The sequence below is a fragment of the Sander lucioperca genome, chromosome 20, assembly GCF_008315115.2.
Source record: "Sander lucioperca isolate FBNREF2018 chromosome 20, SLUC_FBN_1.2, whole genome shotgun sequence".
Classification (NCBI taxonomy): Eukaryota; Metazoa; Chordata; class Actinopteri; order Perciformes; family Percidae; genus Sander; species Sander lucioperca.
This window is the reverse complement of record NC_050192.1, coordinates 9467933-9480151: the sequence shown is the minus strand read 5'-3', so window position 1 is coordinate 9480151 and position 12219 is coordinate 9467933. Positions and strand designations below refer to the sequence as shown.

At 41.2% G+C, this 12219-nt stretch overlaps 1 protein-coding gene across 1 annotated transcript in view; it reads right to left on the bottom strand.

Annotated features, from left to right (window-relative positions):
* tmtc2a (transmembrane O-mannosyltransferase targeting cadherins 2a) overlaps positions 1 to 10125 on the bottom strand; it is a 56818-nt gene extending 46693 nt beyond the window's left edge. Inside the window, exon 1 of the mRNA XM_031313721.2 lies at positions 9712 to 10125. Within this exon, the coding sequence (XP_031169581.1) occupies positions 9712 to 9794 (83 nt within the window). The 5' untranslated portion in view covers positions 9795 to 10125. The remainder of the gene's footprint in view (positions 1 to 9711) is intronic.
* Between the last annotated feature and the right edge of the window lie 2094 nt (positions 10126 to 12219).

Here is a 12219-nt window from a genome sequence, read left to right as displayed (position 1 = left end):
TGATAACAGCAGGCAGCTTAAAATGTTAGTGCAGCTCATTCTCGACCAGGAGTTATGTGCACACTTTATGTGTATTCCAAAGTTCAAAGAATCCAACAGGCTGTAGCTTGCATTGGGGTCTTTATTTGCAAAACTTTGAATATGCTAAGCAAAAGCCAGATTAAAAGAGCTGTTCCATATTTTGGGAAATATGCTTATTTGTTTTTTTTTGCTGGGAGTTAGATTAGAAGATGTATAGCACTGGCATATCTGTAAAGTACAACAAAGAGTCGAAACAGCTGGCTCGGCTCTGATTCGAAGGTTATGAAATCTGCCTACCAGCACCTAAAGCTAACAAGTGAACATGTCACATGCCAGACAAAAACAGAGGAGACTACTGAATGATGATAGGATGAAAGGAGGGGTCGATTTACTGGAAAATAGCCAAACTTTGTTGGTGGAAACCGCCCAAATGGTACAAAAGTAGCCCAAATGATCCCAGCTCGCCCAAAACTATTTTACCCACCCATTTAAATAAAAACTAACACAATCTGCCAACACCGGCTCCATCATCCTGATCATCTACTCCATCAACTACTGGCTTCACCATCACCAGGTAAAGGCTGTCAGTGCACATGAAAAACACAAACCCCTCCACATTCACCAACAAACCCTCTCGGTTTCCCAAAAACTGGCTGATGAAAGTCAGAGCTCACTTCAGAGTGCTTTTCACAGTCAGAACTGATACGAGCTGTAGTGAAATATGAGTGCTTTGTCAAGTGCAGCGGGAAAAAAAAACACGTTTGATTTTCTGTTCTGACAGCTGTTCTGGGCTACAGACAAAAAAAACTCCACAGTCACTGAAAGAGGATACTCAATGGCTATTGATTACAAAACGTAGAAATGGGTAACTGTTTGCAATTCGTGTGATCCCCTCCTTGGGTTTGGTTTTGTATTACGCCACAACTGCTGTAAGTTGCTTTAGAAGTCCACCTTGTAGTTTAAAGAGAGAAAGTGGATGCCAGCCTCTAAGTGTAATCTAACGCCACAAAAAGGAGCTTTGCTTACAAAGTGAGTTTATTGCGCCGAGGGAGAAATTCAACCCCATGCTGCTGAACCGTTATGAAGGCTCTCAGAGGAGAGCATGATGAACACGCATGCGGTTGGCCAGATAAGAAACTTGTGAGACTATTTTTTCACCCCTTTATCTATGGTTTGTGGTTGTCATCCTCCCAAATCTAGCATGGGTGTTCCATGACAAATCTACGGCTTTGGCATGTACAGTATATCTTGCAGGGAGCTGGCAACTTGTAAGCCCGGTTGTCCGTGGATACCAGTGTTTTGGGATCCACATATGGTGTGTATACAGGGAGGGTTGTGGGACTGAGGTTTGGCGGTCATGTATTAGCAGTTGGGTGGGTTGACTGTGGCCTATGAAGCATAAGGGGTAGCCAAGGGTTAGCAGCAACCTCAACCAGCATCGTGCATCACTGGGACCCAATGGGAGGAGGAACAACCCAAACAAATAAAACCCATCTTGTCCAAGTCTGAGTAGTGATTACCAGAGGCAAGGGTGGTATCAAGTATTACAGTTATTAAGTATGTCATCTATGCTTGCTACTTGCAGATAACAGAGGAATTAACCAAACAGTTGCCTATAATATTTGTTTTATGGACGGTCTTTTGTACATGCTGCATTAATCTGGTGATCTTTCTTTACGTTTAGTCTAAATGTTAGACTAAATGATGGAAACCCCAAGGTGACATCTTCAAAGTACTATTTTTCTTTATTCTTAAATAACTTAAACCATTACTATCAAAATGTTGACAATTCATTTTCTGTCGAACGACTAATCGATTTAATCGCCCTAATAAAGAATGGTGCCATCTGTGTTGGACATATTTTTACATTCATACCTACCAGCCTTTGCGTTTCCAAAAGTGGGTTTATATGTATGTATGGATGACTAGCGCACAATAGTACCACCAGAATTAATCACATGGCTACACAAAACAAATACAACTTATGTCAATAGCAATTAAGAACACACAAAATCACTCAGAATAACCTTTGGCAGCAGCTATTTCAAACTCTGACCATTGGCTATAAAAATACTGTGATGTCAAAATGAAGGAGATTTAGTTTATTATGACAATACCTTTCATAAACGTTTTCTGATAAAAGTAAATCTGCCTTGTGCGCGCCTCAGTACCCTTTCATTATGAGGAACAAGCCATGCAAGCTCTTCTGTTTGCCAGAAGACTGTTTTTCCTGCCCCTTTAAGGACTGCAAAAGCTGGAGCACATCCCAGCGCAAGAGGATAGGCTTTATTATTTCATCTTCTGTCTTCAGCACATGTACTGCCATTTCTTTGCTTAAACATAGAACCAAACACCATTATAAACCCAAAAAGACATTTTAATTCACCCTATTCAACATACTGGGTTCAAGCCTTCATTTGTGGCTTTAAAGCAGTTTCAAAGCCATAACATCTGCAGAGTTGACCACTAACTGCTTTTGTGACTTAAATCTGCAAGTAATCAAAATGAGACTGTTTGCTCATGCGTTCCTATTGTTTGACTAATAGTTCGATCTTTCAAACACCAAATCTAAAGAGGCTACGGACTGCAAAAACAAGACATCAATAGCAAAACTCTTTTTATGGCCAGTGAGGAAAAAAACGTGTTACTGCTTACTTCGGGATAATTCATAAGATGGTGACATCTTTTATTCGCAAACAAACCACACTTTTCATGAGGTTTCTCCTTAAAAACACATACTCCTTTATGTATGAAAATCTGATTAAATGCCTTAAAACCATCTCAAATCACTTTTCATAAACATTTTCTTCATCAGTTTCACTCACCACATTGTTCACTTCAATTCTCTACTTTCCTTAAGGCGGTGTTACTCATATCTAAAACGCTTACAGTGAAAATTCCTCTTGACAGACACAAGCTTTTTCACCTCAACTGTATTCCTTACTGCACACAGTCAAAGAGATTTGTCTCACTCATTTCATTAGCCTATATCTTCCCTCAATATTGATCTGCTGCGAGCACATACTGTAACTTAAACAGCCTCAAAACAACTAGGGCACATTTTGTAGATAATTATTCCGATCGAGGCACAAAGATTCCTGGCAACATTTACTATAGTGGGCTGAAAACCATCACAGTGAGCCTTGGGCGCGCCAACCCATAAGAGATAACAATTATGAGCAGTTATTCAAAACAGAGAAAACGTGGGTCCTTTTGATGAAACACAATCAAAGACATGCATGAAATTAGGGCTGTCAAACGATTACATTTTCTTAATCGCGATTAATTGTTGAATTTCTATAGTTAATCGCAATTAATCGCATGTTTTATCACATGATTAAAATTCTTTAGAACTGTTTTTAAGTACATATTAACAATGGAAAGCCATTCTTACCAGTGTATCTTGATTGGGAATCAAATGAATGCAAAGAAAGTTACTTTATGAACTTGATTTTAAGATCTGTATTTGTTTATTATATATTTAATCTAGTCACACATTTGAACAAACAACTATGAATGCACCACGAGGCTGTAAATTACCAGTTTCATTGAACGCACCATCTGTGTTTTTCCGACAACAGCAGCTGCAGATTGTTACATCCCGGTGTCGGAATCCTCTACAGTGAAATACAGACACACTTTACACCGTTTAGCGTTAGCTGTCAGCATTGTAACCGTGTTTAATCCAGCTACTAGCTAGCGGTAGGCTAACGTTAGCTGCTGTCGAGTATAGTGTTAACTAGAGGCACGTGCAGCGATGCCTGTAACGTCTGTTTCAGAGCATCAGAGAGAAGTGCAGGCATATCAGTGGCACCAGAATGAGGCACCGAAATCCGCGTTGCTATTCCTGCAGCAGCAGGATGTGTTACGAGGAAGTACGGCAAAAATAGTAGCCTGTTAGGCACAACGCAAAGCCGAGTGAAGTGAAAATAATTAATAAATGGCGGCATGCGATTAATACGATTAAAAAAAATTAACGCATTATGCTCGTTGATTGCAGTTGATTCAAGCACATGGACATTCCTGACACAGCAATGCTCCTTATTTACTGAACATACTTCCACAATCTATACGTGCTACATATAGATTCATACATGGGACAACTGACAGTTACATGAAGGACAAAAAGAAGGAAGCAAGAACAGTTCTTTCCATGTTTTTGTTTTATGCTCTTTGGAGGGAGATATTGTTCATATTTATATGTGATCCAGGGGGTTAAACTATGTGTGCACCATCCATATAGGCAAATCATTAGCACTTCAACTCAAAGCACTATGGTTTGAACTAAGATGAAAGGGCACCACCTAAAGACAATCCCATATTGACGCATTTAGCGGTCAACCTCAGAAACCGAGCTAGAAAAGTAACAGATGTTGCAACCAACAGACTCTGTGTCATTGTGGTCCTTCTCTCCAGTCACTAATCTGTGTTATTTGTGTGGCATATTTAATTGTTTAAACCCTTACTTGGACAAAAAACATTTTCAGTTTTAACGGTGAGGAAATTTCAAATAGAGAATTAAACTGAAATTACAGAGGGGAATGTGCCAGTCATTGACATTTTAACCTCACTAAAATCCTCCAAACCCAGGCCCTTGCCCAGTGTGAAAAGGCTGCCTTTCTCCCTTTTCACTAGGCCCTGTTCCCAAAATGAATACTGTTTTGTGTCTACTTAATTCTTAATTTCACTGTACTGTTGTAGGTTATTGTTTTAGTTTGTTTGTTACTTTATTATTTGACATAGGCCTGTTCGGCAGGTTTTATGGGTTCATAGTGTTTCGCTATGGTTCTGCCTGTGATGTGTGGGGGGGGTAGCTCAGCTGTTCACTAGCTTAATCAGGGAGAGTGGATTCAGGTTTGCCTCATTAGGACCTTTCTGTAGGGAGGGGCTGGGCAATCCTAAGGTGAAGAACAATAGGTAAGATAGTTCTGCAGTAAATTACATTTTTATAATATTTGGGGTGCCTATTGTAGTAGGTGCACATATATGTATAAATAGTAATGCCAGCAGTAACTGATCTATCCAACTGTAATGATGTTTTGAGAAACGTAAGTGTTACTATTGCTTGCTCAGGTTAGCTCACCCTATAACCACCTGTGCAGGTGGTAGGTTCCAATTAGGGGAGGCTGAGTTAAAAAGGGCTTCAGGAGGAGAAGGTGAGAGAATCTTGGCAGCTTGCTGTGAGGTTGCCGTTTTGTTTGTTTGCTGTTATTTTTGCCTCAGTTTAATTTCTTGTTTTTGTATTTTGGTTTGAGTATGTTTTGGTGTCATTTTTTAATAAAAACACAAATTGTGAACTTGAAAAGCCTCCTCTCCAGTTGTCAAGCGTGACCCCCAGACATTAAATTGTTTTTCTCTTTTGAAACAAATACGGAAGATGTTTTCACTTCCATCCCCTGAGAGACCATAATGCATTTATTACACAGAGGGAACTGTGACGTGATTGGGGTCACAGATCTTTTGGGATACACGACTCTGAATGCTGAAAAGCCACTTAGGATGCATTTCATTTAACAATATCACCTCCATTATCTCTTGTCCTTCCTGCACGCTTGGTGTCTGCAGAATAATGTCCAAGTATCCCTAGTAGAGACATCCATTACTGGGTCGATTCATCACAAGGTGTTGTTAAAAACCAATATCATTGAAATGTCAGCATCATGCGGAGCCTCATTTGTTAACCTGTCAAAACCCTCGATGATGAGTATTTAAAGGAGAGTCCAGAGGTTACGGTAAATATATTTTCCAATATATGACCACAACTCTCAAGCAATCAGTCTAAAACTGTACAAATATGAAAATATCAGCACTGTAAATAGCGTGTTCAAAAAATGATCAAGTCTACCTTTACATTTGTCTAAACCTGAGAAACTGTAAACCAGCAGATAATGTCTTGATTGTTTCTCTGAATCAAAAATGTACCTTGCTCAAGTCCTCTCCCAGCTCCCATAAAACACAGTCATTTCACACACAGAGGCTTTTCATTGGGATTACTACTGGCCAAGTGAGCGCTCGGATAGGCCCTGAGCAGTGCCCAGGAAAAAAAACTGACATGATTGAAAAAGCAGAGACTGACCAGAACATCCCCACGAGTTGGAGTTCCTAGAATTATCTGCTCCGCCATCTTGTCTTCAATGTTAAGAACTGCATGTGACAAGAATTTGATTACAGGGTGAAAAGCCAGATAAGACTGTCTCGGGTCTCAAGGCCGCAGCTTTAGAAAAGACAAATGTAGAAGAACGAATTTATCTACAACCAAGACAATCTTTTCAAACAACTCCAGACCAGAATGATTAGTGCAATGCTCCTCCACTTTAATCTTTCTCTCGCTGTAACCTTTTGCTCATAACTCTCCTATTCCCCGAGGGAAGAGACCGGGAGCACATGACTCTTGACCCCGAGAGATGACGCCGTTTGATGAACGACCAGGGAAGGTCAGACGTCTGATTGGTATTCAACCTCCTCCATCTGAGATCGCTGAACCAAAACGCCAGAGTGTGTCCCCAAGAGCCTGAATTACCATGGTGACATTGATAGATACGCAGCATTGGCGGACACTGAACTTTCACTGAGGGGATGGAGTGCGAGCGTAGGCCGAAGCGGGCAGGGAAGCACTGCGGTTAATCTGTCACCGATGGGCTTTGTGACAACCTCTAGGTGTCCCGGTCACACGTACAGACAAGGCTGATAGATGAATGACCCCGCTGGGCGCTTTACAGGGATACTTGGCAAGGTGTGATGGAACTGGAGACAGCATACGGAGCTCATTTCTCCCACCACCCTATGTTTCTTTACAGCGTCTCCTCCTCCTTCACCTCCACACACACTCTGTCTTGCTCACGCGTAACACACAGAGGGGTCACTGATGGTGCTGAAAAGTAAAGAGGGAGGATCTTTGACCTTTGAGGGGTGTCTGGAGATCCTTACCAGACAGCAACCACTGACGGAGCTGTAGACGAATAAGGGAGGCGACCTGTTCACTGTTCATTCTTTGTATCCACAGAGAGATCTACCACATACCTTGCATATTCCAGTTTTCAACCTGTGATTTAGTACTTGATAATGAAAGATGAATTTATATCAATTTTGACAGAACTCTTGCAGGAGCCAAAACCCCTTATGCCCATATACAGTGTTTCAGAGTCGATGAAGAACTACCTGTCCAATTTCTCTTTTTTTAAAAGGGGACCAGCTGTGGTGCTGAATTTTTATATGATGGGTGATTATTCTCACAAGCACAGATGTATGGCAGACACACTCACCTAACAAACATTTTATAGCATATATATATATATAGGAGGATTGGAACACAACAGGCTGGTTTAGCCATATAGATTAGTCTATATCAATGTTTCCCAACCCTTTTGGCTCAGTGACAACTCGTCAGAGTTTATACGCCCTCAGTGTGGACATGAATCACGAGCAGCGGCCTGACCAAATAGTGATTGTTTCATTTGAATGATGTCCAGAGGCCCAGACAGATGAGGCCAACAATTAGAGAAAAATCAGGAAATAGGCTAAACATTACTTTGTGTAAGAAATGTGCATGTTATAGGGCCAAAACGATTAGTTGTTTGCACAGAGATTAATTCTTTTCTCTGTCACATCATTGTTAAAGCGTAACTCTCGCCAAAATGCAACCTAGGGTCTTTTTGTGAATGTACCCAAGTCAAACTTTCGTTTAAAAGCATATTTAGGACGGAATCGTCACTTTTAAGATTTACCGTATTTTCGTTTTTCGGTCAAATGGCCTTTTGAATGGGAGTAATAGGGGCACTTTTATGCTAGCCTCAAAATAGCTATTTTTAAAACACTAAGAAGGCTCGACATAACATGAAACTTTGCTCCAAGTATCACCAGGGGCTCTACACCTTAACGAAAGCATTGACAACATTGATTGTGTTCACAGAGTTTACTAAAAAAGGTTTTGAACAACTCACCGTAGGTCTTGTTGTTTCCGGCCGCGTTTTTAATAATGACAAAACAAGAAATAATCCGTGCATTTATATGGAACTAAGCTTTAGGAGCTTTCCATCTTTACTCTCCTCTCTGTTATGTTGCATTCGGAAATCGATTGTTTTTGACTGATAAAATGGCTGTGCCCTTAGCACTCCCATTCAAAAGGTAATTTGACCGAAAAACGAAAATACTGAAAATACGGTACATCTTAAAAGTGACGATTCCGTCCTAAATATGCTTTTAAACGAAAGTTTGACTCGGGTACATTCACAAAAAGACCCTAGGTTGCATTTTGGCGAGAGTTATGCTTTAACTGAATGTCTTTGGGATTTCAACTGTTAGTTAGAGATGTTCCGATACCGGTATCGGTATTGGCTCCGATACGGCCTAAAACGCTGGTATCGGGAAGTACTGGAGTTTATGCACCGATCCGATACCATGTAATAAAGCCCTAAAGAAAATCTACATTAAAGTAGTTTATTTATGTTCTTTTTTTTATGGCATTCATGTTTCACAAAGAGTTTAACCTGAGCCAGACCGACAACAAAGATAGAAATAATATCACATCCATACAGGGATAGTAGTATACGGTTGTTAAAACATAATAAAATATATGACACACTGGTATCGGATCAGTACTCGGTATCGGCTGATACACAAGTTCAGGTATCGGAATCGGTATCGGGAAGCAAAAAATGCTATCGGGCCATCTCTATTACATATTATAGATGACTAATCGATTAATGGATAAAATAATCAGATTATACTGATTTGATAATTGCTTATGACAATAATTGTTAGTTGCAAACATTGTATGCCTTTCTCTTTTATCATCATTCGTCTTGGGACTCCAGAGGGTCCTGACCCCCCAGGTTTGAAACTACAGGTCTATGATAAGCCTACTGATGTAACTAAACTGTATTTTCTTTTTGTAAGATACATAAACACGTTGACCTAAAACTAGGTTGTTGTTAGTGAAAGTTTGTTATGATGATCCCCTTTCCCTTTACCTCTACAGCAGGCCTAGCCTCCATCAGGGCAGCACAGTTTTCTCCTCGGCAGCATGACAGTGTTGACATGTTTATTCAGCTGTTTGCAAAATGTAACTCCCGGTTTAAATTAGCTTGAATTCCCCGCGGGATGCAGGGCGTTGTTACAACAGGCACGAGTGCTTCGTCATCAACACAAAGAGCATCTGAACCGCTGCATGTGCGCAGCAGGCGAGGGGACTTCACAACGTGTTGAATTTCACCTCTTTTGCTGTTAGTTACTATGGACACGGACCATGTGATGTGCGCTGTATTGCCAAACTCATTTAAAAAAAAGTATAGAATACTAATGTTAAGTCCCTGAAGTAATGGTACACAAACAACATTAGGGACAAAACAGGCTACAATTAAGACCAATACAGCATTATGAACTCAATGAGCAGCGCAGTCCAAGTTATAGGAATACACCACTGCAGGGATATTCTGGTCACATATTACTACAATTTTACCGCGCATGTTTCAGTAGCCTATACGTTTCCCTTCATACTCGCTGTCTTTGTGTCTTTAACTACAGCCGAAGAATAAGCAGTGATTTATTACAGGCTGCGGACAAAAGCATGCATGCAAACCGTGCGGGCAGGCGCAACGACCCGTCCCCCCTCCGCTTCCGTGCGGAGGTAACAAGGGGAGATGACAAGTGGCGGAGCGGATGGGGATGTTGCGCTCTGTGGGCGAAACCTACCTGTCATCGTAGCAGAAATCTGCGTCCAGCGTGTTCAGATAGAGACCCACAGCCACGGCGGTGCACACCAGCTCCGTGATCATCTCTCAAAACCAAAGTGGGAGAGGAACTGGGATAGAAATGACTGGAATCAGGTCCCCCCCCCCCCCCTTCTCTGAAGTCTCTGTGTTACTGCGCTCCCAATTCAGCAGCTCGGCAGCACATTTCCCGTGACATGCAAAGTGTGTCAAAGTTAGCCATATTCCCTGTAACCCATTGTTTTGAGAAACGGGTCAGGGGTGTTGGGAGGTGAAGCTAAAGCCGGGTTTGGCTCGGAGCTATGCGCATTTCGGTGCTGCGGTGTCCTCAGTGTGCGCATCTCTCCGCCTTGGCACTGGAGAGAGCAGAGCGAGGGAGACGCATGTGGTTTTCAGGGAGGCTGCGCATGCGCACTGGGGTCTGCACTGTAGGGGAAAGGTGGGAAGTGTTGGCAGTAAGTAATTGTGGTTTTTATGCATTACTAATGGAGCAGAATAAGAATCAATCGTGTACAGGAAGTCTAATTAAATGTATGTCTGAAGTCAAACGTTTGCAAGCAAACATGTTATGTTATGTACCTCATATTAACCTTGAGTTTCAGTTTTGAGTTGTAAAATGTATTTGCACATGCTAAAGTTAAAATAAATGACCTAAACATAAATCGCACGAAGAGAACCTGGTTAATTACCCCAACTCAAATAATTTAAAGCAATATTTACAGTGTCAAAAATATATGAATAGCTTATGACAGTAAAATATATAAAACAGCTAATATATATATACATATATATATATGTATATATATATACAGTATCTTCTGTAGGACCAGGGGATATGCAATTATGACCAGATTAGTTCCATATAGGACCCCTGGCTGTCTTAGACACAATTGACCTCTACTGGTAAGATGAACATTGGATGTCTGGTTGATTAATACATTGGAATATTTCCCACTCTGAATTGTGACTCTGAATTTGTGTGAGAAAACAACATAGATTGAAAGTTTCTGCAATAAAACAGCTGTTGGGGGGGGCAATTCTGCCAACAGAACAGCTGAGATGAGATAACATTATCTCATTCTGACCCTCAAATGAAAAATATTGATTTGTTTGCTGTTTGCCCCCCACACACACACACACACACACATTTCTCTACGGGGAGACTGAACTGGGAGGTGTGATTGATGAACTGTTGTACCTCACCCTATGGTGGGGATGCACATGGGCGTCAGTTTGGAAGCGTGCAGCCTGGTCCTGCTGGCTACCAGCTGGACCAACGCCTGGCCCTCAGTCGGGGCTCCAGGCGAAGAAATCCAGTGCGGTCAGTGGAGAGAGTAAAACAGATGGTTGGAGAGGGAGGAACAAGAGCGCAAGGGCATCGGCCACTGATGGGTGAGACAGTGACGGAGCATTACGGGGCAAGAATTGTCATTTGTAACAGAGGCACCCGGCCACCCTGACTCTGAAAAAGACTTGGCCTTGACCTCACGGAACCTGTTGGAAGGCAGACTGCTGTGTTTTTTTTTTTACCTTAGACTTATGTTGAGGTGCTTCCGCTTCTATAGCATTCACCAGTGTCCAGAGGCAACATATGAGGGTTTGGGTTGTAGGAAGACACAGTCATTTGACATCTTTTGACACTTTATCTGTAAGACAACCTTAAGATACAGCCTTCTTGTTGTTGTTGTTTTTGTTAGATTAGGATAGTTGCACACTAACATTAGCATAACATATATATATATATATATATATATATATATATTTACCCAAACAAACCCACAGGCAAACACAAAGCCTACAAGATACACACTGCGCTGTTACTCTGCCCCATGGGGAGTCGGCCAGAGTGATGAGAGAGATTAGCTGAGGAAAAGAGGGAAAACATGTTCCTGTAGAGAGTATAAACAGGCCCAGGGAAAAACAAACATGTTACAGGAGAAGAAGTGTTTAGTCCCTCTGACTGATTACCTGCTACGTCCTGAGCGCTGTAATGAATATACTGTTAGGTGAAAACAGGCAACAGTCCTAAATAAAACATTTTTTTTGGTTTTAGATGAAGAGGTCTAAAAGGGGCGGTTTAGGGCTCTTGTAAATCATTGGCTCTATTTACATTCATAGATGAATGCATTCTCTTCTTTCTCTTGATATTCTTTCATCTGTTGTAGGCAGTGACAATCATTTAGTCCTTATAATTAAAAGCATGTGGCTTTTCTCATTCAAGCCACATTTTGTTTTGCTCATCAACAAAGCAAATGTTTGCATATTTTACTTGACATATGACCAAACTATTGTTTGTTGAGGCCTTCAGAACGGGCCTTCGTGCTTTTAATGAGTATTAGTTGCACGCATTCCCCATCTTGTCCAGAAGATCAATACCACTTTCATGTCTGTATGGTAAGTATTAGCTTAGCTTAGCATACAGAAACAGGGGAAACAGGACTTCTTATTAACCATCTGGATTCTAGGTTCAATTTGGCATAGCTTTCTATGC